This window comes from Xenopus laevis, chromosome 5L (assembly GCF_017654675.1).
Source record: "Xenopus laevis strain J_2021 chromosome 5L, Xenopus_laevis_v10.1, whole genome shotgun sequence".
NCBI classification, from domain to species: domain Eukaryota; kingdom Metazoa; phylum Chordata; class Amphibia; order Anura; family Pipidae; genus Xenopus; species Xenopus laevis.
The window spans coordinates 106,593,919-106,620,084 of record NC_054379.1 but is presented as its reverse complement, the minus strand read 5'-3'; the positions used below and the strand labels follow the sequence as shown (position 1 = coordinate 106,620,084).

Genomic DNA, 26,166 nt, shown 5'->3' with positions numbered 1-26,166 from the left:
TAACTGTCTGGCTGCCTGCTCCAATCTAGGCTCAGATTACAGCAAGGGAAGGGGAGCGAGGAACTGCACAGGCATGGCTGCCTCTGGCAGAGCTGTGAGGTGGAAATGAGATACCAAACCCTGTTGCTGCACAAGGTCCTATGCAGGTGAGAATACAAAGTACAAGAGAGAAGGCAAAGTGCAGAACAATTTATTATGAAAAAAGTGACATTGCGTTATCAACACCACCAAACAGAATTTTGCTGCATACCTTCTATGTCAAGTGGAGTATCAAAAGAATGCCTCCATTCGCACACTTGGAAAAAAAAAACCTAGGGTGTTTGCCCCCATAAGTTAGCTACCTGAATTTGTAACGATCACAAACACCTTAAACTTCCCAATTGGCAATTCTCCATGTAGCCACTAGGCTCTGGGTTCTGTATCTTAGAAGTCTTCCAATAATAATAAAAAATAAAAAAAAAGCAGCACTGTGCAGTATCACAGTCTTTGACAGATATGCTGCGAAACATCAGGACTTTATATCAGGTAGATCTTTTGCTATAATGTTTGTATTAATATCAGAATTCTAATTAGAACTGCAGGGATTGCAATGAATGCAAATGATTTGCAACATTAGAAACAAGCAAAATCATTTGTGAAACTACAGAATACATCCCTGTTCAGCACTGTGTAAATTTTAGTCCCAGAGGACTCCAAGTGGTCTTTGGGGGATCATAAAGAATAAATAAAATTGTACAATAAAACTGTACAAGAAAGACAGGGTAATCATTCTTGTTTCTATTTTAATACGAATACCATGTCCAACAAAATAAAAATCTAGTGTTAATGTATTTTGTACGCATAAAGGTTTCTTTACTTAGGACAAGGCTTTGTATAGAATTCTGCCTGAAAATGTATGAAGTCATAACCCAGTTTTCCTGGATAAAATGTCACTTTATGTGTATTTCACAGTAAAAACAATACAAAAAGTTCTCAACTTTCCTCCAAAAGGAAAAAAAGGGTAGTTTGAAAAGCTGCAGCCTTGGTGCACAACCTTTCAGCAACGGGTCAAAGTGAAAAACAAAACAGGAACAAAACCACAAATGAGCCTTTTGGCAGAAGATAACTCAACCAATTGTCACAAAACTGCTCCCTTTTGTGAAAGCCTGGGACAGTCTTTGCTCCTTCAAAATCTTGAAGCGTTCATTTAGTGTGATTCCAGTCTGGGGGCACAGATAACAAACATTGATAAGAAATTCATATGGAGAATAAATGCATCGCATAATTAAATTGGGGCCAGATTTTAGTGGCAGCATAGCAGATTTTCAGTAATTTCAGTAACATGAGCTTTCCCACTGTCAATGAACACAAAAACTGTTGAACTGAAGACCTAGGGCTAGTAGTGTAAGCAGTCAAACTGGGGCCATCTTCCATGGGATTATTATGGGTAGAAGTTTGTCAAAAGGCCTTATAGAACCTATGCAACATATGAAAAATTTCAGCCCTTCGATGTTTTGTTTACTGAATAATCACCACACAACACAAAGTATGGACATCACTGACCTCAATATTCTGACCCTGTTGTCTGTATATGGGGAGTTTAAAAGGCACTGTTTCTAGGGCCACCAGAGTTGTGATTCAGATTCATTAACACTAAACTGTTTTCTAACTTTAAATTTATCAAGTATAAAAAAATATATATATATGTGTGTGTGTGTGTGTATATAAAAAAGGAAATAAAAACCTTATCTCTACAACTCTGTCAAGTCAATGTTTGCATTGAAGTGTTAGGGTTGTGACACATGGCCAGATTCGGGGCGATTTAGTCACCTGTCGACTAATCGCCTCTTCTTCTGGGCGACAATCTCCCCTTCACGTTCGATATAATGAAAAGTCGCCTGCACTAAAGCACACGCGGCCCTTAGTTTTCCCAAAGTCGCCTGAAGTTTCCTCGTGAGAATCAGCCCTAATGTTGCAATCTGTCAACATGACAGGCCAGATGTAACTCTTAAAAAAGGTTTGGCAACTGTTCTTTGGAGCAGTTTTAAAATGCAGATTGGTTGCAGGCACAAAAACTTAGAGCACTTGATGCTGGACATGCAGGTCAGTTTATGAACATTTAATGAAACAGTCACCTGGTTTACATGTAGCATCTGCTGGGAGGCTGGTGATATGTATGTAAAGCAGTGGCAAAAAGAAAAAAAAATGAATAAAAGGGGATAAAAAAAGAAAAGATTGTAAAGAGCATAAAAACAAAGAATGCGGGTAGTTGTAATATACGGTACAGATTAAATTGAGAGGAAACAGGTTGGAGTAGAGTTAGATTTCAAGGATGAAAAATCATGAGGGTGAGATGAAATACTTGGCAGGGGAATTTACTGAAAACAAGGTGATGAAGAATATTTTCAGAGTGAATTAATTAAGAACAAGTGTGAGAAAGAAGCAGGGGCTGAACTGGCATTAACCCACATTCTGTAGTTAGAGGCCAAAAGGTATATACAGTTAATTGCTCTTACAGTATTATTTTACGTGCTATCTGATAAGCTATCGGGCAAGGAGAGTATCAATTATGATGTCATAAAGAGGCCAAAGGATCACGACTAAACGCTAAATACACAAAAAATTTGAAGTTATATGGTACATTCTTACATCTGGTTTCCAAGACATCATATAAAAACAGTTACCTGTTTTGCCACATTTTTTTATATCAAATTCTAGAGGGACACCTTTCGGAACCTTTGTTTCTGCTCCTTCTTTCTTTATTAGGAATGGAAATGGAGGTCGAGGCAACCTAGAACCCAAAGAGCTGCAAAATAACATATGATAGGATAAATGGCACAGTCTTTCAGTAGCACTTCAGCTAATAAACTTGCTGCTTTCAACAGAGGTAGGCTTTCCACTGCTGTAGCGTTTGGCAAACCATGGATTTCCAGAAATTGCTGAGCTAGAACTCCAAGCAATCTTTCAACAGCATTTGACTGTCTGGAAAATGCTGGGAATTGTAGTAAAACAAACGTAAGGTCCAGTAGTGGCTTATGCCCACTGTATAGACGTAAATCAACATACCTGGGTAATGTTACAGCAGATGGATTATCTATGGAAACAGTCAGTGTCCCTCCACCACTTACAGATGTTCTCCATCTTTAAAATGAAAATGAATAAAACATTATGATTACTAGAATAATAGCCAGGGTACACAATACATTTATTACATATGCATCTACTATAATGTACCATGTGCTACTGACTGCATTCATAGAACGCCACAATTCCTTTTAATTTGCAGCAATTGAGAATTGTCTCTTCTAATAAACAAGCAGTAGGTTGGCATTTTTAAATCAGAATATTGCATTTTCTAGAAATTATACATTATTATTAAGTTTTTTTATAGATTGATCATAACACTGTGTAATGCAACATCTACAGGTGTTAAGCAAAGTTTTACCCAAATATAGATCTTCTAAGATAACAATAATGCAATTAGGCAAAAGTTGAAATCTTACAGTGAAAATGAGGTACTAAAAAGACAAAAAGAGTAAATCCGCACCCTTGAGGTTGCTGCTAATGCCAAGCTGATACAAAAGAACCTGATTAATAAATTAAATTCTAAAATTTCTAAACATCATGACTGATTCCTCACATAAAATACCCTTCATTTGTTTTAACCTCTTCACTGTTCTGAAATGTTTCCACTCAGACTGTGCTTTCTGCTTTCCAAAATAGAAGAGGGGAATGGTGGTTAGCACAGCTTTTCCAAATGATATGCGTCCAATTCCTTAATAGTTGCTCTGTGCTGCAACTGCTGCAAAAGATCCAAGTATAGGAGAAGGAAGAGGAACTCCAGCAGTATTACTGCAAACAACTTTTTATTCCAGGCAGTGGTAAACACAACATGTTTCGGGTTCAATACCCTTTATCATGACAAAGGCATCCTCGTTACCTGCTTGGCCCATGTCAAATACCCCACCCGCCACCCCATTTACACTTCCCAATAACTACTAGACACCATTTTGTGGGATGAAAAGGCCGCAGAACTTTTTATTCTGATAAAACAGTTCTTCCCATTTTTACATGCTGTAAAACAAGATTTAACATATCATCATACAATGTAACGAATATTTGCATAGCAACATATTAACCCTTTAACCACTATGTCATAATAATTTTCTAACTGCCCAACACCATTGGTGCTGTCAGCTGCCACGTCAGCCTGACCCCGCTTCCTCCGCCAACCAATTCCCTTACTAGGGTGCTTACTTACCCTGATGTACCAGGCCTGACAGTAACCCATTGACCGTGCAACTCCACTCCTAACCAACCTATTGGGTCCATAACTCCACCAACCCGCCACAATCGCATGTGCTTGAAACCTCAACACATTGCGAACCGCCATCCAGCAGCGCCAGGGCCTTTTCAATCCCTTCACTGATTGCTAGGTTAAAAACGTCCACCCCCACTTCCGAAAGATGTACCCCATCTGCACTATGGTAACCCACTGTTTTCCCCTCCAGCATCCTGTGCCTGACCACTACACCTCCACACTTCCTAACGAAACTAGCTAGTATTTTATTCACCTTTCCCCTGCTTCTCTCAATAGCTGCAACATTCCTAGGATATGTCCAAACCTTTCTGGTGATAATCTCAGACCATACCACTATAATACCTGGAAACATTGCCCTTGTTCTATCCAGATCCTGTTTCATCATTCTTACCAGGTCTTTTTGGGGTATTCGCCCCAGATCATTAGGGATGTCGCGGACTGTTCGCCGGCGAACTTGTTCGCGCGAACATCGACTGTTCGCGCTCGCCGAATGTTCGCGAACGTCGCGCGACGTTCGCCATTTTGGGTTCGCCTTACCTGGCGCTTTTTTTTGACCTCTCACCCCAGACCAGCAGATACATGGCAGCCAATCAGGAAGCTCTCCCTCCTGGACCACCCCCACACCCCCTGGACCACTCCCCTTCCATATATAAACTGAAGCCCTGCAGCGTTTTTTCATTCTGCCTGTGTGTGCTTGCAAGAGCTAGTGTAGGGAGAGAGCTGTTACTGATTTCACTGATTTCTTTGAGGGACAGTTGAAAGTAAGTTTGCTGGCTAGTAATCTACTTGATACTGCTCTGTATTGGAGGGACAGAAGTCTGCAGGGATTTGAGGGACATTTTAGGTTAGGTAGCTTTGCTGGCTAGTAATCTACCTTCTACTGCAGTGCTCTGTATGTAGCTGCCTGCTGTGGGCACTGATCTCTTCTGATCTCATCTGCTGACTGCTGTAATAACCCAATAGTCCTTGTAAGGACTGCTTTTATTTTCTTTTTTGTTGTTTTACTTTGCTACTTTAACAGCCCAGTGCTATTAGTCTAGCTGTGTTGGGGAGTGGGACTGGTGTGCTGCTCCTAGTAGTTCAGCAGCAGCAACCCAAACAACTTCTTCAAACAACTCCTATCTAGCTGTGTGAGCTTGTTCACATTCTGTCTAAATATCAATAATAATACCGTCTCTAGAAACACCACCCGAGTGACGTTTTTCAGGCAGCAATAATATATTCCGTATCCACTGCTGTAGAAGTGTATACGTTGACCTTGTAGGCCTTGTTTGCCCAGTGTGTTCTTCATCTTCAAACAACTCCTATCTAGCTGTGTGAGCTTGTTCACATTCTGTCTAAATATCAATAATAATACCGTCTCCAGAAACACCGCCCGAGTGACGTTTTTCAAGCAGCAATAATATATTCCGTATCCACTGCTGTAGTAGTGTATACGTTGACCTTGTAGGCATTGTTTGCCCAGTGTGTTCTTCTTCTTCAAACAACTCCTATCTAGCTGTGTGAGCTTGTTCACATTCTGTCTAAATATCAATAATAATACCGTCTCTAGAAACACCACCCGAGTGACGTTTTTCAGGCAGCAATAATATATTCCGTATCCACTGCTGTAGAAGTGTATACGTTGACCTTGTAGGCCTTGTTTGCCCAGTGTGTTCTTCATCTTCATTTTCAAACAACTCCCATCTAGCTGTGTGAGCTTGTTCACATTCTGTCTAAATATCAATAATAATACCGTCTCCAGAAACACCACCTGAGTTGTTGTTGTTGTTTTAAAAATAATGCCAGGCAAAGGCAGGCCGCCACGCAGAGGCACTAGGGGCCGTGCTGCAATGCTATCCTGTGGCCCTAGGAAATTGCCCAGTTTTAAAAAGGCAATGACCCTGAACTCCCAAAATGCTGAAGAGGTAGTTGACTGGCTTACACAGCACACCCCATCCTCTACCGTTTCTAACTTTACCACAACATCATCATCCTCCACTGCTATGGGCACCCCACGTAACACTTCCTCCACCACCGGCGCCCCTTCTTCACTGGAGTCAGAGGAGTTATTTTCACATGAGTTTCTTGAACTGAGTGATGCGCAACCATTATTGGCAGAAGAAGATGAAGGAGATGAGGACGTTACACCAGATTTAATTCTGGCAGAGAACACAACAGAGATGGACATAATGAGTGATGAGGAGGTCCCCGCTGCTGCTTCCTTCTGTGAGCTGTCAGAAGAAATTGATGCATCTGAGGAGAATGAGGATGAGGAGATTGATGTTTTGTGGGTGCCCAGTAGAAGAGAGCAAGAGGAGGATAGTTCAGATGGAGAGACGGAGAGTCAGAGAGGCAGGAGGAGAATAAGACTTAGAAGAAGCAGGGAGGACAGCTCGCAGGGAACAGTAGGGCAACAACATGTATCGGCACCTGTGGTCAGCCGGCCAACGCACCCGCCATTGCCGCCAACTTCTACTGTTACCGCCAGATTGCCAGCCTCAAAAAGGTCAGCAGTGTGGGATTTTTTTAATGTGTGTGCCTCTGACAAAAGCGTTGTAATTTGCAATGAGTGCAGTCAGAAACTGAGTCTTGGGAAGCCCAACAGCCACATAGGTACAACTTCTATGCGAAGGCACATGAACGGCAAGCACAAAGCACTTTGGGAGCAACACCTCAAAGGCAACAGGCAAACTAAAAGCCACCCTCCTTCTGGTCCAGCATCTTACTGCTCTACCTCTGCTGTCCTTGACCCGTCTGAACCACCCTCCACTCCGCCTTCCACCTTGACCACCAGTTCCCATTCCCAGTCATCTGCCCCCAGCCAAGTTTCTGTGAGGGCCATGTTTGAGCGTAAGAAGCCAATGTCTGCGAGTCACCCCCTTGCCCGGCGTCTGACAGCTGGCTTGTCCGCACTCTTAGCCCGCCAGCTTTTACCATACCAGCTGGTGGACTCTGAGGCCTTCCGCAAATTTGTAGCAATTGGGACACCGCAGTGGAAGGTACCCAGCCGCAATTTTTTTTCAAAAAAGGGAATACCACACCTGTACCACCATGTGCAGAGCCAAGTCACCGCATCTCTGTCACTTAGTGTTGGGCCAAAGGTCCATATGACTACTGACGCATGGTCCTCCAAGCATGGTCAGGGCAGGTATGTCACCTACACTGCCCACTGGGTGAACTTGGTAATGGCTGGGAAGCAGGGAATGTGTGGCTCAACAACAACAGTGGAGTTGGTGTCACCGCCACGGATTGCACGCGGTTCTGCCACCACCTCTACTCCTCCTTCGCTCTCTACCTCGTCTTCTTCCTCTTCTTCGTCCTCTGCTGCTGGGTCCTCCTCCTCCACACCTGTGCACCCCCAGCTCCCCCTAGGCTATTCGACGTGCCAGGTACGCCGTTGTCTTGGGGATGACGTGCCTGGAAAGCAGAAACCATACCGGATCTGTACTCCTGTCATCTCTGCAGTCACAGGCCGATCGGTGGCTGACCCCACCCCAACTGAAGATCGGAAAAGTGGTGTGTGACAACGGAAGCAATCTGTTGGCAGCACTGAGACTGGGCAATTTAACACATGTGCCCTGCATGGCACATGTTCTGAATTTAATAGTCCAACGTTTTGTCTCGAAGTACCCAGGATTCCAGGACGTTCTCAGGCAGTCCAGGAAGGTGTCGGCCCATTTCAGACGGTCCTACACAGCCATGGCACGCCTTGCTGACATTCAGCAGCGGTACAACATGCCAGTCAGGCGTTTGATTTGCGACAGCCAGACTCGCTGGAATTCAACGCTCCTCATGTTGGAACGTCTGCTGCAACAACAAAGAGCCGTCAACGAATACCTGTTTGAACTGGGTGGTAGGACTGGATCTGCAGAGCTGGGGATTTTTTTTACCCCGTTACTGGGTGCTTATGCGCGATGCCTGCAGGCTCATGCGCCCTTTTGAAGAGGTTACAAATATGGTCAGTCGCACCGAAGGCACCATCAGCGACCTAATACCCTTTGCTTTCTTCCTGGAGCGTGCCGTGCGACGAGTGACAGATGAGGCTGTAGACCAGCGTGACGAGGAGCAGGAAGCGCACGATTTCTGGTCGGAATCACCAGAACGAACCCAGGCACCTGCTGCAACGCAGGGAGAGGTGTCAGAAGTGGAGTCAGAGGAGGAAGGTGGCTTTGTGGAGGAGGAGGACCAACAGGAGCAGGCTTCCCAGGGGGCTAGTGGTGACCTTTTGGGGACCCCTGGTCTTGTACGTGGCTGGGGGGAGGAGACCGTGGATGATGCAGTCCTTGATAACGAGGAAGCGGAGATGGATACCTCTGCATCCAACCTTGTGAGAATGGGGTCTTTCATGCTGTCATGCCTGTTGAAGGACCCCCCGTATCAAGAGGCTTAAGGAGAAGGACCTGTACTGGGTCGCGACTCTACTAGACCCTCGGTACAAGCATAAAGTGGCAGAAATGTTACCAACATACCACAAGTCTGAAAGGATGCTGCATTTACAAACCAGCCTGCAAAACATGTTGTACAATGCTTTTAAGGGTGATGTCACTTCAGGAACTCATCAACATTCCAGGGGCAGAGGTGCCAGTAATCCTGCCACGAGCGCACCTGCAAGGACAAAGCACTTTGGCCACTCTGTAACGTCAGACATGCAAATGTTTTTTTGTCCAAGGCAGCGGCAGAACCCTTCTGGATCCACCCTCAAAGAACGCCTCGACCAGCAGGTAGCGGACTACCTGGCATTAACTGCAGATATCGACACTCTGAGGAGCGATGAACCCCTGGACTACTGGGTGCGCAGGCTTGATCTGTGGCCAGAGCTGTCACAATTTGCCATGAACCTCTTGTCTTGCCCCGCCTCAAGTGTCCTCTCAGAAAGGACCTTCAGTGCAGCAGGAGGGATTGTAACTGAGAAGAGAACTCGCCTAGGTCACAAAAGTGTGGATTACCTGACCTTTATTAAAATGAATGAGGGGTGGATCTCGGAGGGTTACTGCACGCCGGAAGACTTGTTCTGAGTTTCTGATTCTGACTCCCCATGCAGCTGTCCTTCTCTGCACGCCTCATGACTCCACACACAGCTGTCCTTTAGCGTCCTCCTCCCTCCACCACCGTTACAAACTAGGGTGCAAACCCTACTGGTTTAATTTGAATCCAGGTAAATCCTGAGTTTTTCTGGCCTCTGTGCTTCAGTGGCTGTGACAAAAAAAAAAAGGAATATTTTCAGCATTTATATGGCATATTGTTTCTGGCCTCTGTGCTTCAGTGGCTGTGACAAAAAAAAGGAATATTTTCAGCATTTATATGGCATATTGTTTCTGGCCTCTGTGCTTCAGTGGCTGTGACAAAAAAAAAAAGGAATATTTTCAGCATTTATATGGCATATTGTTTCTGGCCTCTGTGCTTCAGTGGCTGTGACAAAAAAAAGGAATATTTTCAGCATTTATATGGCATATTGTTTCTGGCCTCTGTGCTTCAGTGGCTGTGACAAAAAAAAATGAATATTTTCAGCATTTATATGGCATATTGTTTCTGGCCTCTGTGCTTCAGTGGCTGTGACAAAAAAAAATGAATATTTTCAGCATTTATATGGCATATTTTTTCTGGCCTCTGTGCTTCAGTGGCTGCGACAAAAAAAAACATAATTTTTCAGGAAAGTACACATGCCTAATTTTTCAGGGTTCTGCAACAGTGGCAAAATCGCATCTTTTATGGTCACCACAGGTGATCAATAAAGTAGACCAAAACTGGGCCCACACTGCAGAATCTGTGTTTTTTGGTTCGCTTCACTGTACATTGAATTACCTCTGCCTGACCGTGCACGTGCGCACAAGCACGGTGACTGCTAAACACACCACTACAGAAATATTGCTACCAACAGGACGAACATCCTGGAGGTGACAAGCTCAACTAGTAATTAACAACTATTATTTGCTCACTTGACGGTATCATTCATTAAAGCTCTTTGCGTTTTTTTGCGTTGCAGTAAGCGCCGCGTTTCGTCTTTGCGTGTGAACAGGCTGTAACCGTTACACGACTTGATTGGCATGTAGACGCCGGACGTTTTAAAGCAGTTTATTACACAAGTTTAGAAATGTAGTGTGATTTCTGCCCTTTACAGCACAAAATGCAGCGCTGTGTCAACAATGGATTTTTCAGATACATTTTTGCCCTTGATCCCCCTCTGGCATGCCACTGTCCAGGTCGTTGCACCCTTTAAACAACTTTAAAATCATTTTTCTGGCCAGAAATGTCTTTTCTAGCTTTTAAAATTCGCCTTCCCATTGAAGTCTATGGGGTTCGCGACGTTCGCGAACCGTTCGCATTTTTGACGCAAGTTCGCGAATATGTTCGCGAACTTTTTTTCCGACGTTCGCTACATCCCTACAGATCATTCCCACCTGCGTGTAGCACCAATATATCCGGCCGACGATCCAAGCTGGCATTTTTGATTATGATCGACCAAACATTAGGCCATTGCAAACCTGGGCAACCAAACCACTTTAGTGACGCAAGCTCCTCCGGAAAGCCCAACTGTATACCTGACTTCCTAATTGCAGCTCTCTTTCGGGCCCTTGTCACGAAGGAATGTCCCAACAACCACACATTGGCTGTAGAACCTGCCAACAGATAAATGAACATAAAACACATGACATCTTTACCAAACATAAAATTGTACTTCACATTTTACACACATTGTTTTTTTTTTTGTTTTTTTTATACTTTTAATTTATTTTAAATTTTTAATATTTATATAAACATGTAAAAAAAAACACACAAGTGCATAACACTTCCATGTAACTGACACCACCATCTGGACATTATTTATCATAACTTGTGGAAAACTATCCCCATCGCCTCCTAGACCAGCAAACCTGGCCGTATATAACTACGGAATCTTCTTGATTCCCATCTACCAATTTTTTGAATCACTTTATCACCTAACCCCAACTTAGCTGCCTCAGTTGCTGCCCCGATACGGAATGAGTGTGTGCCAAAATCATCTGATCTCACTCCCACCATATCCAGAGTTCTCTTGAGCAAGGTTTGGAACTGAAATCTAGTTAATGGAACACCATCTTCATGAATAAGAAATACTTCCCCACCTAATGGCCTCACCTTTGTAAATTGCTCCGTACAGCCCACTGGACATGAAATGCCACCATCCACCTTAAATAATACCACCTCCTTTCCTCTCCCCATGGTATCAGTTTTGGATGTCCTCAAGCGAATCTGAACCTTGTCCCCAGTCACCATAACATCCCTGTGCAGCAGCCCACTGTGTGATACCTTACTTTTACTCACCAACTCCCCAATACGAAACGCCCCAAAAAATGCCAATGCGAAAGCTACTCTGAACAGTATCATTTCATATTCAGAACAACAGCATTGACTCAATGACACTTGTAGCTTGCCAAGTAAATCAAAACAGATTGGTCTCCTGCTATCTGCAGACCCCTTTTTCCTTCGAATCCCTTTTAACGCCTGCCTGATAATAAACTCTTTTGTGAGGTCTTCCTCACCCAATAGCTTAAAATAAAAGGCAAGACCAGCCATGCGCTTGTCGATGAAAGATGCTGACTTACCCTGCTCAGCCAGCCAAATCACATACCATATGAGACCGGTACGCCTGTCATTCCTATCCTTAAAGCCCCCAGACCACTCATCCAATTGTTTCCATTCTCTCCATGCCGTCCCATATGCTGCCCAGGTGGATTCTGCTACCGAAGACTTCACAAACTCCAGCAGTCGACCTTCGCCAGCTGCCAATGCTGCTGAGGAAAAATGCAGGCATGTTGCTCTGCCTCCGGTGCTGCCTCCCGAAAACGCTGCCACTGAAAGCGAGAGAGAGCATCAGCTATAATGTTCTTCTCTCCCTCAACATGCACAGCCAGGGCCGCCATTAGAAATCTCTGGGCCCCATATAACAAAATTTTCAGGGCCCCCTGGGCCCACTCCCCCCATAAACCCCGCCCACCCCAGATCACGCCCACTACAGACCCCGCCCACTCCACACCACAATTAAAAGACCACACAGGCATCAGCTCTAAAAAAGGTAAACCCCCCTCCCCACAAGTTATAAAAAGCTATTGATGGTTAGGGCCCCCTTGTAAACTGTGGCTCCAGGGTTCCCCATAAAAGTTTTTTTTTCAAAAAAAATTGGTGGTCAGGGTACTCTATAAGTTAAAGGAAAAAAAATTGGCGACAGGGCCCCCCATACATTTTTTTAAAAAAAAACAAAACATTGGTGCCAGGGCCCCCCTTACATATTAAAAAAAAATTGGGGCCCCAGAGAATATTTTTTAAAAAAACATTGGAGCCAGGGCCCCCCTTACATGTTATGGCTTTTCACCCTGAGGGGGTGAGGGGTAGGGAGGCCGAGGAAACAAACGGAAGTGACATCGCGCATAATGAATGTATATTGCAAAGTTGCTTAGAACTAGATTTTCTTTCTGGGTTGACATTCCCTTTAAATTTATTTTATTTTCCATCAGACAACACTGTAACTTTGGGTTTACATCCCCTTTATCTAAATACCAATTAAGCCTAGCCTATACTTATTCTAAAGGGGTTATATGGCTGTGGGCCCCATAGGAAGTGTAGGTAATGTTGGCAGCAGTGCACACTGCTCATATCTCTGCTGTGCCATTGGTCTTTGGCTACTTGACTATGACTTGAGCAAGAGTTTGCCCGAGTACACTCCCGCTCTTACCAAATGGTTCACTCCCCATATGAACGCACTGATGAGCAGGTCGCTGGGCCGGAACACCTTTACTTTCTGCTGCACGAAGTGCTTCTTTTTGGTCTTGGTTTTACCTGTAGCGGCTGACAAGATCCCCACTGCCGCAGAGGAAGAGGCAGAAGAAACAGCGGCATTGCGCCGGAGGAGGACATGTCAGCGCGGGGATACGGCAATGTCGGCAACGGCCACCACCCCCGAGCCTCCTCCTCCTCTTCAAGCCGGGACCCCGCTGGCCTCCGCAGCCAACTTTTTCCGCCCCCAAGCGACTCACCTGGGCACCTAGCACGCTTGCGCAAAAGCGATGACGTGTTGAGGGCGGAGCGAGTACATCTACAGATACATGCTATGCATGCGCACATGCCGGGCCCCCTTGCAGGCCCGGGCCCGGTACAGCAGTACCCCCTGTGCCCCCCTGATGGCGGCCCTGTGCACAGCCCTACATTTTACATTCCCCTTGAGGCACCTGAACACCAGTGCCCGCAACAGTCTCAATACAGGTGGTGATGATGCTGACCAGCTATTTATCGCCTGCACCACCGTCAAATTGTCCGAATGATAAACAATCCTCCTATCCCTAAGCTCATCTTCCCACACATACATCGCCACCACAATCGGGAACAATTCCAGGAATGCAATATTCCGCACTAGATCTGACCCAACCCAATCCTCTGGCCATGCTGCCGAGCACCATTGCCCAGCCAGGTAAGCCCCGAATCCTGACCCTCCTACTGCATCCGTGAATAACTGGAGTTCTGAAGATGACATTTCCTCTGCCTGAAAAAGCACTTTCCCATTGAATTCTTGCAAAAAATGTTGCCAAACTGACAAATCTGACTTAATTTCTTTAGATATGCTGACATGGTGATGTGGTTTTTTCACACCCACTGTGGCCCGAGCCAACCGCCTACTGAAGACACGACCCACCTGAATAATACGGCACGCAAAATTCAGCTTACCTAGGAGTGATTGAACTTGCCTCAGTGTTGGCCTTCTCTCCACCCTCAAAACTTCCACTGCCTGCCCTAACTCCAACACTTTGCTCACTGGCAACCTACACTCCCCTGCCACCGAATCAATCTGAATGCCTAAAAACTGGATTGACGTCGTTGGGCCCTCAGTCTTATCTTCTGCCAAAGGGACTCCAAAAGATTCCACCTCTCCAAGAGGTGAAAACAAATATCGCTGTTACCTGGACCTATGCAGAGATAATCATCAAGGTAGTGAACTATCGAATTATAGCCTGACATCTTCCTGACAACCCATTCCAAAAATCGACTGAACATTTCAAAATGAGCACAAGAGATTGAACACCCCATAGGTAAGCATAGGTCTACGAAAAAAGTGCCATCAAAATAGCAGCCTAAAAGGTGATGACAATCTGGGTGTATTGGCAAAAGGCGGAAATGCCGACTCAATATCAACTTTTGCCATGAGGGCCCCCTTTCCTGCTTTTTGAACCCATCCTACTGCCTGATCGAATGATGTATAAGATACTGAGCATAATTCCCTATCGATATCGTCATTCACCGAACTCCCTTTGGGATGGGACAAATGGTGAATCAGGCGAAATTTGCCCTCTTCTTTTTTCGGAACTACACCCAATGGAGAAATTCTCAAGTTGGCCATTGGCGGCCTAAGGAATGGGCCCGCAACCCTGCCACAACCGACTTCTTTAGCCAATTTTTGTCTCACTATCTCTGGATATTGTTCTGCGGACTTAAGATTATGTGGGATCTGTGGACTATCTTTTTCTGTAAATGGAATCCTAAAACCCTCCCGAAAACCCAACTCCAGGGCCACTGCCTCCTCCCTCCTACCGTACAGCTTTAGCCATGGCCCCGTCGCGTCTACTCTTACTGGCGTCCTCCCCTTTTGCAGATTCACCCTGCTTCCCTGCATATTTTCCTCGCTTAAAACATCTAACGTAGGAGTGGGCACCCCCACATCCTGAGCATTCATGCTTAAACCTACATGTATTCCCCCACTTACACTGGCTGTCATTAAATTGCCAGCAAAAACCCGGTTTGTGGGGGGCCGAGGTGCTTCCCGGGTGCCCCCCAGCCCCTCTCTGAAAGGGATTAATTTTTTGGGCCATCATTAGTTTTAGCCATAAGGTGATATCCATTTGGTCCCACCTCATCGCTGGATTCGCCGCTAACCTCTGGCGGAACTGCTCATCGTACCGCCACCAGGCCAGCCCCCCGTAAACCCTAAATGCCTCCCAAATGCCATCCACATAGCAGAAAAGAGACGAACATCTCTCAGGTGACTTCTCTCCAATAATGCTAGCTAGTATGCAAAATGCCCTCAACCAATTCCCAAAAGTTTTTGGTAGCTTCCTATACCTTTTTTCTTTTCCTCATCCTCTTTCTTGCTATCCTTTTTATCATTATCATCTTTTATCTCCAAAACCTCGTCTAGAGGTAACAAGGAAAATAATTTGACAAACTCCCCCTTCCAAATCTTCTCTTTCGTCTCCATTTTTACGTGCACACCTAACGGACCCGCGAAAGACACATATGCATTCTGCCGGGCTGCTTCCGCTATCCCACTAACTAACTCAACCCTCTCAGCCTCCCTCTCCTTCTTCCCCTCCTCACTTTCCCCAGCTCCTAGTGATGATACCCCACTTGTAACGGGGTCGATACTGCTTTCAAAAGAGATGTTTCTCCCCTTGCTTCCACCCCTTGCACCCCAGATTCCAGCACCCCTTGCCTTTGAACCCATGCATCTGCTACCCCCGAACCTTCCTTTCCCCAATTCCCCAAGAACTGCTTAAGACCCTCCAATAAGGATGCATTATTCTGTCCTGAATTACTTTTTATTAAACCTATTGCCTCACCTCCCGGCCCACCAGCCGCAGCTGCGCCCTGGGCCGTCCCGCTGATCACACTCCTGGATTCCACTGATGCGTCTTGCGGCTGCTGTTCCAAATGATGTCGACCATGTCGTTCAACCCTCCAGCCGGACTGGCTCCTCCTCTCCCCAACCTCCTTCGAATCGCCCTTAGGCACCAATCTCTCTCCTGCCGATCCATGCGGACTGCCTCTGCAATAAACATAAGAACTACCATGCCGGTCCCTACTAGAATGACTGCGGGACCTCGACCTCCTTCCCCTGTCCCAGTGCTGCTCCCGAATCCTGTGCGAACCCGCACGTGTCGATCTGCTCCTTCTCCTATTCCTGCTGTGACTGCACTCCCGAGTCCCCCTATATCTTCTCCCTGTGCTTCCCGAACGACTCCTCTGACGCCTAGGGGACTTGTCTGTACTCCTCCATCTATCATTACCTCTCCTAGAACTGTCACTCCTTTCCCTTGAAAATCTGACAGCCCAATCCGATATGTTGCTAGTACCTGGCTCCGTGTGGTAACCCCTTGACGAGACTTCTATCCCCCTTTTTTCCCGACCACCAGCAGGAACTGAGGCCGCCTCCTCGCCTTCACTTGCCTTTTCCCCTGGCTTCCCTACTTGCCCCCAGTTCCTTGTTACCATCCCCTTGTGCCTGTGGCAATTGGCTTGTGCCCACCAACGGGACGTGACTCTGCCCCACTTCATCTGTATTCCCCCCCGTGTCTCTGTCCAATGGAGGCGCCCCCCCCCTTGCCACCACTCTTTCCAGAGCCTGCGGAAATCCTGCCCTGACCTTTTTGGGCCGCAACCGCCGGTGACTCTCCCCGCCTCTGTCCCCCCTCTATAACTGGAGCCGTGGGTCGGGCCTTGCTGCTCACTTGCCTGCCACGAGTAACTGTACGCCGCGCCTCCGCTCCCGACCATCCTCCGCTCCCCTTCTCTGCTGCCACACTTACTCTCTTCCGCACCTCGCTCTCCTGCCGACCCGCACTGCTTCTCCGACCTCTCTCGTCGCACCACCTTCTTGCTGAGCACTCAACCTTTCAGGCGGCCTCGAGCGACGCTGCGGTCTAGTGTCGCCCTCTCCAGTCGCAACCACCTCACCGACAGGCTGGAAATCCTCTCTGCCTCCGAAGATATCTCCCAACTGTTGCTGAAACCACTCAGGGTCCTGGTGCTCTGCTGCTTCCCGCATCCTCCGAACCAGGTCTGCTAACTCGCTCCGCTCCATTTTTTACAACGCTTTCTTGTGCTGTCCAAAATGAACTGCCTGAGGTAACTTCTTTCCCGCTCTACAATTTGCTTTTGTGACATCATCTCCCCAGAGACCCATTAACCAATCCCGATTGAGTAGGTAAGGGCCTATGCAAACTCAGGCTTTTGTCATGCCCCTTCTTCCCTACACTCTGTTACGGGTCATTGGGGTACTAGAAATCAAGTGTGCTTTCTGCTTTGCATTGTATTAGAGAGTGCGACTTTTCCTGTTGCTAATTATGTAATCTGTGCTCAATTTTGACTGGTAATTGAAACATATCTTTTAAGCTCATACCATGGGCAACAACAGTCTGTCCCTGTTTTTGCAGGAGATTTTGATGAATAGATTGGTAAATTTTATCACGGATATGCAATCCCTTTGCCCATGCAATAAGGGTCATTTATAAATATGAGGCTGAAAAAAGCTAATCACTAATTGGTTGCAGGAGCAAAGTCGCCCAGTATTTATACAGTTAATGAGCTCCAATGTATTAAAGCTAACAGTTTCTTAAAAATAAAAAGTCAGAAGGCAGATACAGATTACTTCAAGGGGACGATGAAGAGTAACTTTATAACATCAAGTACTGGTACGGAAATTACAATTTATTATATTTAGATGAAGCCTATATTAGTACACCACCAGTGACAGAAACAATGATCAGAATATCAGAATATATATCTATATGTATATAGAATATATATCTCTCTCCCTCTATCCATCTCTCCCTCTATACCAGGTTTCAGATTATGCATCCCATATCTGTACTATGAATCCATATACTTACGGAGGTGTCCTGCTAAACTTTGGCAAATCTAAATGCTGATCCATCTCCATCAGTGTCTGCACCTAACAATAATAATTAATTTAAGCTTTTTAAGAAACAACTGGTTTAAATTTGCAAAGGGGGAGTTCATCTTCCAGTTAAAATGGGTCCCGTAATCACAATAAATTTCATTTTTTAACAAATTTTTTTAATCATTATTAACACTTAATTTATAAAGCACCAACATATTCCACAACTCTGTACAATAAATAGTTATATACACTGAAGATTTAGATTTACATACAAAAACAACCAATAATTGATATAAGTGATAAAGATAGCCTTGCCCGCTTTAAAGCATGGGGGTCTGGACTCTAATGCACCCAATCTATCAAAATGCACTGCAACTAAAAAGGTGAAAATGATTGCAGATCAGGTGTGTTAAGATAAATGTATGTTTGTAGATACACAGTTATTAAAGATAGCCAACTTGCAAAGTATAGCATGCAAAATTTACGCGCCACAAGAACTAGACTCATCTTCATCATTACCTTTAAGCCTCGCCTGGAGAGGAATGTTGCCTGCCTGGTTTCTCTCTGTTGGTCCATTCTGAATCTGCTTCTAAATGTATTTGTTTGTGCATAGCTACTGCTAATATAAGGAATAAAAAAAACACAATATCAGAAAACATCACTGTGAGAATCCAGAATTGAAAGTCACCAGCAAATATTAATGATTACCCTTTAACTCTTTTTGCTTGCAGGGCCGGATTACATACTAAATAACACCAGTCAGATGCTGCCACATTATTTTGCTAAAATGAATGAAGCTGATGTCATTCTGCCCTCCCCTAGCAACAATATAATCAAAAACTTAATATCACAAGGATTCTGTCATGAAAAAATATACAAATTTGACATGAGGCAAACAATTTCTAGCTTCTAAAACTGGCCATACACTGGTGGATTTTGTTGCTCTGTGAACAACCCTATAGGCTAAACAATCATGTGAACGAACAATTCACCATCCAGACTTTTGTTGTAGCTTTGTTGTGTAGGCTAAAAAATTTGATATTTACCGATGGCGGTCTGTCCCTTTGTTTACTTTTGCAAAAGGCATGGGCAATGAACGATCGTTTAACAATGCTTATCAGAATGTCCACTCAAGTGTCCTATTTCGTAGTTTCACAATGAAAATTTTAAAACCTGTCTGATTGTTGGGACGATTTTGTCTGTACAATATGATTACTGGCAACCCCATCAGTGTATCGATAAGCAGACAATTTTATTGAATTGTCAACACGACAAAATCTACCCATGTATGTCCACCTTAATTTTTCAAGTGCCAATATTGCTTCCAATTTTAAGGGAAATGGCAGAATTTGCATTTCATAACCCTTGAGGCAAAAGAGAACACCTTTATATTGCTTTTATGTGAGGCGCTGCAGATAAAAAAAATTATTTATGCAAAATATGGAAGGAAGCATTCATGCAATTATGCAAGCAGTCAGTTTTACCTGCAATTAAAAGGTAATCTTTATAGTCTGTTGCCCTTTGGCATGCGATTTCCTATTGATAAAAAAACACTCAATCTACCATTTCCCTAAGCGCTACAGCACATGGGGGTAATGTGGGATTTAACTGCTGCTGCAACCACGGAAACCTGTTCTGGTTACAACAGCCATGTCTTACAATTGTAGCGCACCCGTAGGTGTAGCTGTGTTAGATGGGTCCTGCTCTCGTCCACCTCTGGTGACACCCACAACCCCCAGTGATACACATAAACCAGCAGTGTAATGCCAAGCACTTTTATCAGATCCGAAGACCCAGTAATAGGATAAATTGAACAATCTCTCTTTTAGCAATATGTTTCAACAAATAAGTCAAAGCATCTGAACACACAGTTATACCACTAATGTAATATCAAATGTTAGAAAATGACAGTGAATAATAAACAGACTGATCTAGTCAACTCAGATAATGTTTAAGTCAAATTCCCTGAACACTGGCCATTGTTAATAATAGCAGTAAGGCCGGCAGTTGGAGCTCATATATAAACCAGTATTTGTAATCCACAAGGCAAATAAACGGTAGTTGTGATCCACCAGGCTGTAGTGGGAGGCTTCACTCAGGAGAGCACACGCAGAAAATGACACAAGCTGAATTATTGCCGATATATGAATATTGGTGATATATGAATAATCCTCTCCAAATAGGCCTTTACCCTTCAGAATGGATTGCAGGCAGGCAGATATAAAAGTCCTGTCTCTAGTCCTAATTGTTACTGGCTTGTATAAAGCCCTGCAATGCCTGATTAAGTGAGAGTCAAAATCAACAGGTAGCACTCACTGAAAACTGCTTACAGTTTCTCCAGATATAGAGCAGACTAAGCAGTCACCATGTGGTGTGATCTGTAACACTCCTCTTCAGATAGCAGACAGTCACTGGTCTCTGTGAAGAGAGGATTCCATCTCACATGCAGCACAGCTCTATCTCCCCCAGATCTCTCTGCCTTCCTGGAAGTTCTCCCTCTTCCTTTTCCTTCTTTCAGAAGTCAGTCTTTCTCTCATTGGCTGCAACTCCTCAGTCTGAAAGCTGCTCTCCTATTGGTGGCAGGAATCTTTCTTCTTCCTGTGGGAGGGAAACTGCAAGCCCAGCAAGGTCTTCAGCAATTAACTGTTTCAGTGCTGAAGATTAATAGAACTACAAGTCCAGCAATATGATTTTTCACAGAATATACTTTGCACAATTTAAATAATAGCCATGTTAGCAGGATGGCTACACAATCATGGCTTTTAATAATATCAAATGCAGTGTAACCAACATACAAGGAGATGTAACACACAGACACTCTTCTTTCCCCTTAACAAAATTTTAAATAGTAGAATTATTGTTTTGCTACTAAGAACACAATAAAATCATGACACAAATCCCTTTAAAGAACAATTGGAACATTACAAAGCAAAGTGCAAGTCTTATGTACAGAACCTGGATTAATAAATAACTGTAAGATGTGCAATTAGCAGAGCCTATACAGCTAAAGCCCTAAAAATTTCAATTACAGGAAAACGTTACTCCCAAAATGAATACTTAAAGGGATTCTGTTTTTCAAAACGCATCAGTTAATAGTGCTACTCCAGCAGAATTCTGCAATGAAATCCATTTCTCAAAAGATCAAACAGATTTTTTATATTCAGTTTTGAAATCTGACACGGAGCTAGACATTTGTCAATTTCCCAGCTGCCCCTGGTCATGTGACTTGTGCCTGCACTTTAGGAGAGAAATGCTTTCTGGCAGGCTGCTGTTTTTCCTTCTCAATGTAACTGAATGTGTCTCAGTGGGACATGGGTTTTTACTATTGAGTGTTGTTCTTAGATCTACCAGGTAGCTGTTATCTTGTGTTAGGGAGCTGTTATCTGATTACCTTCCCATTGTTCTTTGTTTGGCTGCTGGGGGGAAAAAGGGAGGGGTGATATCACTCCAATTTACAGTACAGCAGTAAAGAGTGATTGAAGTTTATCAGCGCATAAAGTCACATGACTTGGGGCAGCTGGGTAATTGACAATATGTCTAGCCCCATGTCAGATTTCAAAACTGAATATAAAAAAAAAAAATTAATATAAAAAAATCTGTTTGCTCTTTTGAGAAATGAATTTCAGTGCAGAATTCTGCTGGAGCAGCACTATTAACTGATTCATTTTGAAAAAATCTTTTTTTTCCATGACAGTATCCCTTTAAGTATGTTATAGAATGGCTAATTTTCAGAAACTTTTCAATTAGTCTTCATTATTGATATTTTTTTTAGTTTTAATCATTTGCCTTTTCTGCCCTTTTCCAGCTTTCAAATGGGGGTCACTGATCCTTTCTTAAAAAACAAATGCTCTGTAAGGCTACACATTTATTTTATTGCTACTTTTGAGTGCAGAAGCAAAAAAAATGTGTTCCTTTATTTGGCTCCTGTGACTAAACATGTATGGTTTGTTTATTCTTAAGATCCCAGGTGCAGCCCTTAGTTCTTAAAATGGCAATTTTCTATTTAGGATTACCCAATAGCACATACTAATAAAAACATATATTATTATGTAAATAGTTGATTTGGCTGAAGCAGGGTTTAACATATGAGCTGTTTTATGAAATTTATTTTTAGAGAGACCTACATTTGTGGGTATAGTTTTTATTTTTTTTCACAAATCAGCATCACAAGCTATGGAACTTACCTTCGCTAGTAACATCTTTGAAGTGAAGATGAGGTTTTAACCCCTAAGTCTGGAGAACTTTGAGGATTTATTCTCTTCCTAAATGACACAAGCTGGGGAATAAAAAACAAATGCTCCTGCTTATTTGCAATTTAACCCCTGTTTAATACAAACATACATGCAGCCCTGGTACACTCCTCTATCACAAAATAGCTGTGTGGGACATCTTATAGTAGTTAGTGATCAATTTAAACATTTGCAATACATGATCAGACAATGCTGGCTATTCCCTTATTTTACACTTTCAATGAATTTGGAAGTACTACATATTGACAGCTTTGGTGCTGCCAGGGAAAACTGTCGTCACATCACCTTTGATCTCATGTCACTATTTTCAGTACAAAATCTAAGGGCATGCTTTGCCTTTTGCAGAAGCTTGCAGGAACAGGGTGGACATTTCTAAAGAACACTTGATTGCTCAGGGAGTGTCAGTGTAAATATAGAGAAAGCAGACCCCGTGGTCATGGTAATGTAAAGAAAACATTGCTCTTAATTTAAGAAAAGAAAACATTGCTCTTAATTTAAGAAAAAGAAAAAATTTCTTTAAAACAGATTAATGATTAATGAAAATCCAGAAAAAAATAGCTTTGAGTGCAGGGAAAAGAAACTGATTATAGAGAATGTAAATAAAAAAAACGTAAAATTAAAGCTTTATGGTTATGTAATTTTTGACAAATTCAAGGAGGAATATTACGCATAGCCAGGCCTGTTTTTTACACCATATGGACGTTTCTTTAACCCCTGTGAGAAGAGAGAAGCAACACCAGGGTTTTGCAAAAAGTTGAAAAATGGTTCACTCCCCATATGAACGCACTGATGAGCAGGTCGCTGGGCCGGAACACCTTTACTTTCTGCTGCACGAAGTGCTTCTTTTTGGTCTTGGTTTTACCTGTAGCGGCTGACAAGATCCCCACTGCCGCAGAGGAAGAGGCAGAAGAAACAGCGGCATTGCGCCGGAGGAGGACATGTCAGCGCGGGGATACGGCAATGTCGGCAACGGCCACCACCCCCGAGCCTCCTCCTCCTCTTCAAGCCGGTACCCCGCTGGCCTCCGCAGCCAACTTTTTCCGCCCCCAAGCGACTCACCTGGCACCTAGCACGCTTGCGCAAAAGCGATGACGTGTTGAGGGCGGAGCGAGTACATCTACAATACATGCTATGCATGCGCACATGCCGGGCCCCCTTGCAGGCCCGGGCCCGGTACAGCAGTACCCCCTGTGCCCCCCTGATGGCGGCCCTGTGCACAGCCCTACATTTTACATTCCCCTTGAGGCACCTGAACACCAGTGCCCGCAACAGTCTCAATACAGGTGGTGATGATGCTGACCAGCTATTTATCGCCTGCACCACCGTCAAATTGTCCGAATGATAAACAATCCTCCTATCCCTAAGCTCATCTTCCCACACATACATCGCCACCACAATCGGGAACAATTCCAGGAATGCAAAATTCCGCACTAGATCTGACCCAACCCAATCCTCTGGCCATGCTGCCGAGCACCATTGCCCAGCCAGGTAAGCCCCGAATCCTGACCCTCCTACTGCATCCGTGAATAACTGGAGTTCTGAAGATGACATTTCCTCTGCCTGAAAAAGCACTTTCCCATTGAATTCTTGCAAAAAATGTTGCCAAACTGACAAATCTGACTTAATTTCTTTAGATATGCTGACATGGTGATGTGGTTTTTTCACACCCACTGTGGCCCGAGCCAACCGCCTACTGAAGACACGACCCACCTGAATAATACGGCACGCAAAATTCAGCTTACCTAGGAGTGATTGAACTTGCCTCAGTGTTGGCCTTCTCTCCGCCCTCAAAACTTCCACTGCCTGCCCTAACTCCAACACTTTGCTCACTGGCAACCTACACTCCCCTGCCACCGAATCAATCTGAATGCCTAAAAACTGGATTGACGTCGTTGGGCCCTCAGTCTTATCTTCTGCCAAAGGGACTCCAAAAGATTCCACCTCTCCAAGAGGTGAAAACAAATATCGCTGTTACCTGGACCTATGCAGAGATAATCATCAAGGTAGTGAACTATCGAATTATAGCCTGACATCTTCCTGACAACCCATTCCAAAAAACGACTGAACATTTCAAAATGAGCACAAGAGATCGAACACCCCATAGGTAAGCATAGGTCTACGAAAAAAGTGCCATCAAAATGGCAGCCTAAAAGGTGATGACAATCTGGGTGTATTGGCAAAAGGCGGAATGCCGACTCAATATCAACTTTTGCCATGAGGGCCCCCTTTCCTGCTTTTTGAACCCATCCTACTGCCTGATCGAATGATGTATAAGATACTGAGCATAATTCCCTATCGATATCGTCATTCACCGAACTCCCTTTGGGATGGGACAAATGGTGAATCAGGCGAAATTTGCCCTGTTCTTTTTTCGGAACTACACCCAATGGAGAAATTCTCAAGTTGGCCATTGGCGGCCTAAGGAATGGGCCCGCAACCCTGCCACAACCGACTTCTTTAGCCAATTTTTGTCTCACTATCTCTGGATATTGTTCTGCGGACTTAAGATTATGTGGGATCTGTGGACTATCTTTTTCTGTAAATGGAATCCTAAAACCCTCCCGAAAACCCAACTCCAGGGCCACTGCCTCCTCCCTCCTACCGTACAGCTTTAGCCATGGCCCCATCGCGTCTACTCTTACTGGCGTCCTCCCCTTTTGCAGATTCACCCTGCTTCCCTGCATATTTTCCTCGCTTAAAACATCTAACGTAGGAGTGGGCACCCCCACATCCTGAGCATTCATGCTTAAACCTACATGTATTCCCCCACTTACACTGGCTGTCATTAAATTGCCAGCAAAAACCCAGTTTGTGGGGGGCCGAGGTGCTTCCCGGGTGCCCCCCAGCCCCTCTCTGAAAGGGATTAATTTTTTGGGCCATCATTAGTTTTAGCCATAAGGTGATATCCATTTGGTCCCACCTCATCGCTGGATTCGCCGCTAACCTCTGGCGGAACTGCTCATCGTACCGCCACCAGGCCAGCCCCCCGTAAACCCTAAATGCCTCCCAAATGCCATCCACATAGCAGAAAAGAGACGAACATCTCTCAGGTGACTTCTCTCCAATAATGCTAGCTAGTATGCAAAATGCCCTATACCTTTTTTCTTTTCCTCATCCTCTTTCTTGCTATCCTTTTTATCATTATCATCTTTTATCTCCAAAACCTCGTCTAGAGGTAACAAGGAAAATAATTCGACAAACTCCCCCTTCCAAATCTTCTCTTTCGTCTCCATTTTTACGTGCACACCTAACGGACCCGCGAAAGACACATATGCATTCTGCCGGGCTGCTTCCGCTATCCCACTAACTAACTCAACCCTCTCAGCCTCCCTCTCCTTCTTCCCCTCCTCACTTTCCCCAGCTCCTAGTGATGATACCCCACTTGTAACGGGGTCGATACTGCTTTCAAAAGAGATGTTTCTCCCCTTGCTTCCACCCCTTGCACCCCAGATTCCAGCACCCCTTGCCTTTGAACCCATGCATCTGCTACCCCCGAACCTTCCTTTCCCCAATTCCCCAAGAACTGCTTAAGACCCTCCAATAAGGATGCATTATTCTGTCCTGAATTACTTTTTATTAAACCTATTGCCTCACCTCCCGGCCCACCAGCCGCAGCTGCGCCCTGGGCCGTCCCGCTGATCACACTCCTGGATTCCACTGATGCGTCTTGCGGCTGCTGTTCCAAATGATGTCGACCATGTCGTTCAACCCTCCAGCCGGACTGGCTCCTCCTCTCCCCAACCTCCTTCGAATCGCCCTTAGGCACCAATCTCTCTCCTGCCGATCCATGCGGACTGCCTCTGCAATAAACATAAGAACTACCATGCCGGTCCCTACTAGAATGACTGCGGGACCTCGACCTCCTTCCCCTGTCCCAGTGCTGCTCCCGAATCCTGTGCGAACCCGCACGTGTCGATCTGCTCCTTCTCCTATTCCTGCTGTGACTGCACTCCCGAGTCCCCCTATATCTTCTCCCTGTGCTTCCCCGAACG

General features: G+C 44.7%; 1 protein-coding gene across 6 annotated transcripts; it reads right to left on the bottom strand.

The window, feature by feature from the left end:
* Window positions 1-174: 174 nt before the first annotated feature.
* Window positions 175-22,217, bottom strand: LOC121393779 (UAP56-interacting factor-like). 6 transcript variants are annotated; one of them, XM_041563224.1, is made up of 6 exons: window positions 22,109-22,217; window positions 18,444-18,543; window positions 17,914-17,975; window positions 3,046-3,120; window positions 2,664-2,785; window positions 175-1,202 (listed from the first exon to the last, which is right to left on the bottom strand). In XM_041563224.1, exons 2-6 carry the CDS (start codon window positions 18,498-18,500, stop codon window positions 1,183-1,185), a joined length of 336 nt encoding a protein of 111 aa, XP_041419158.1. In that variant the 5' UTR covers window positions 18,501-18,543; window positions 22,109-22,217; the 3' UTR covers window positions 175-1,182. The 6 variants fall into 6 exon arrangements, with proteins under 6 accessions (XP_041419158.1, XP_041419159.1, XP_041419160.1 ...); XM_041563225.1 differs by lacking the exon at window positions 22,109-22,217 and adding an exon at window positions 20,241-20,622 and having other exon boundaries at window positions 18,444-18,540; XM_041563226.1 differs by lacking the exon at window positions 22,109-22,217 and adding an exon at window positions 20,255-20,622 and having other exon boundaries at window positions 18,444-18,540.
* Window positions 22,218-26,166: the final 3,949 nt, after the last annotated feature.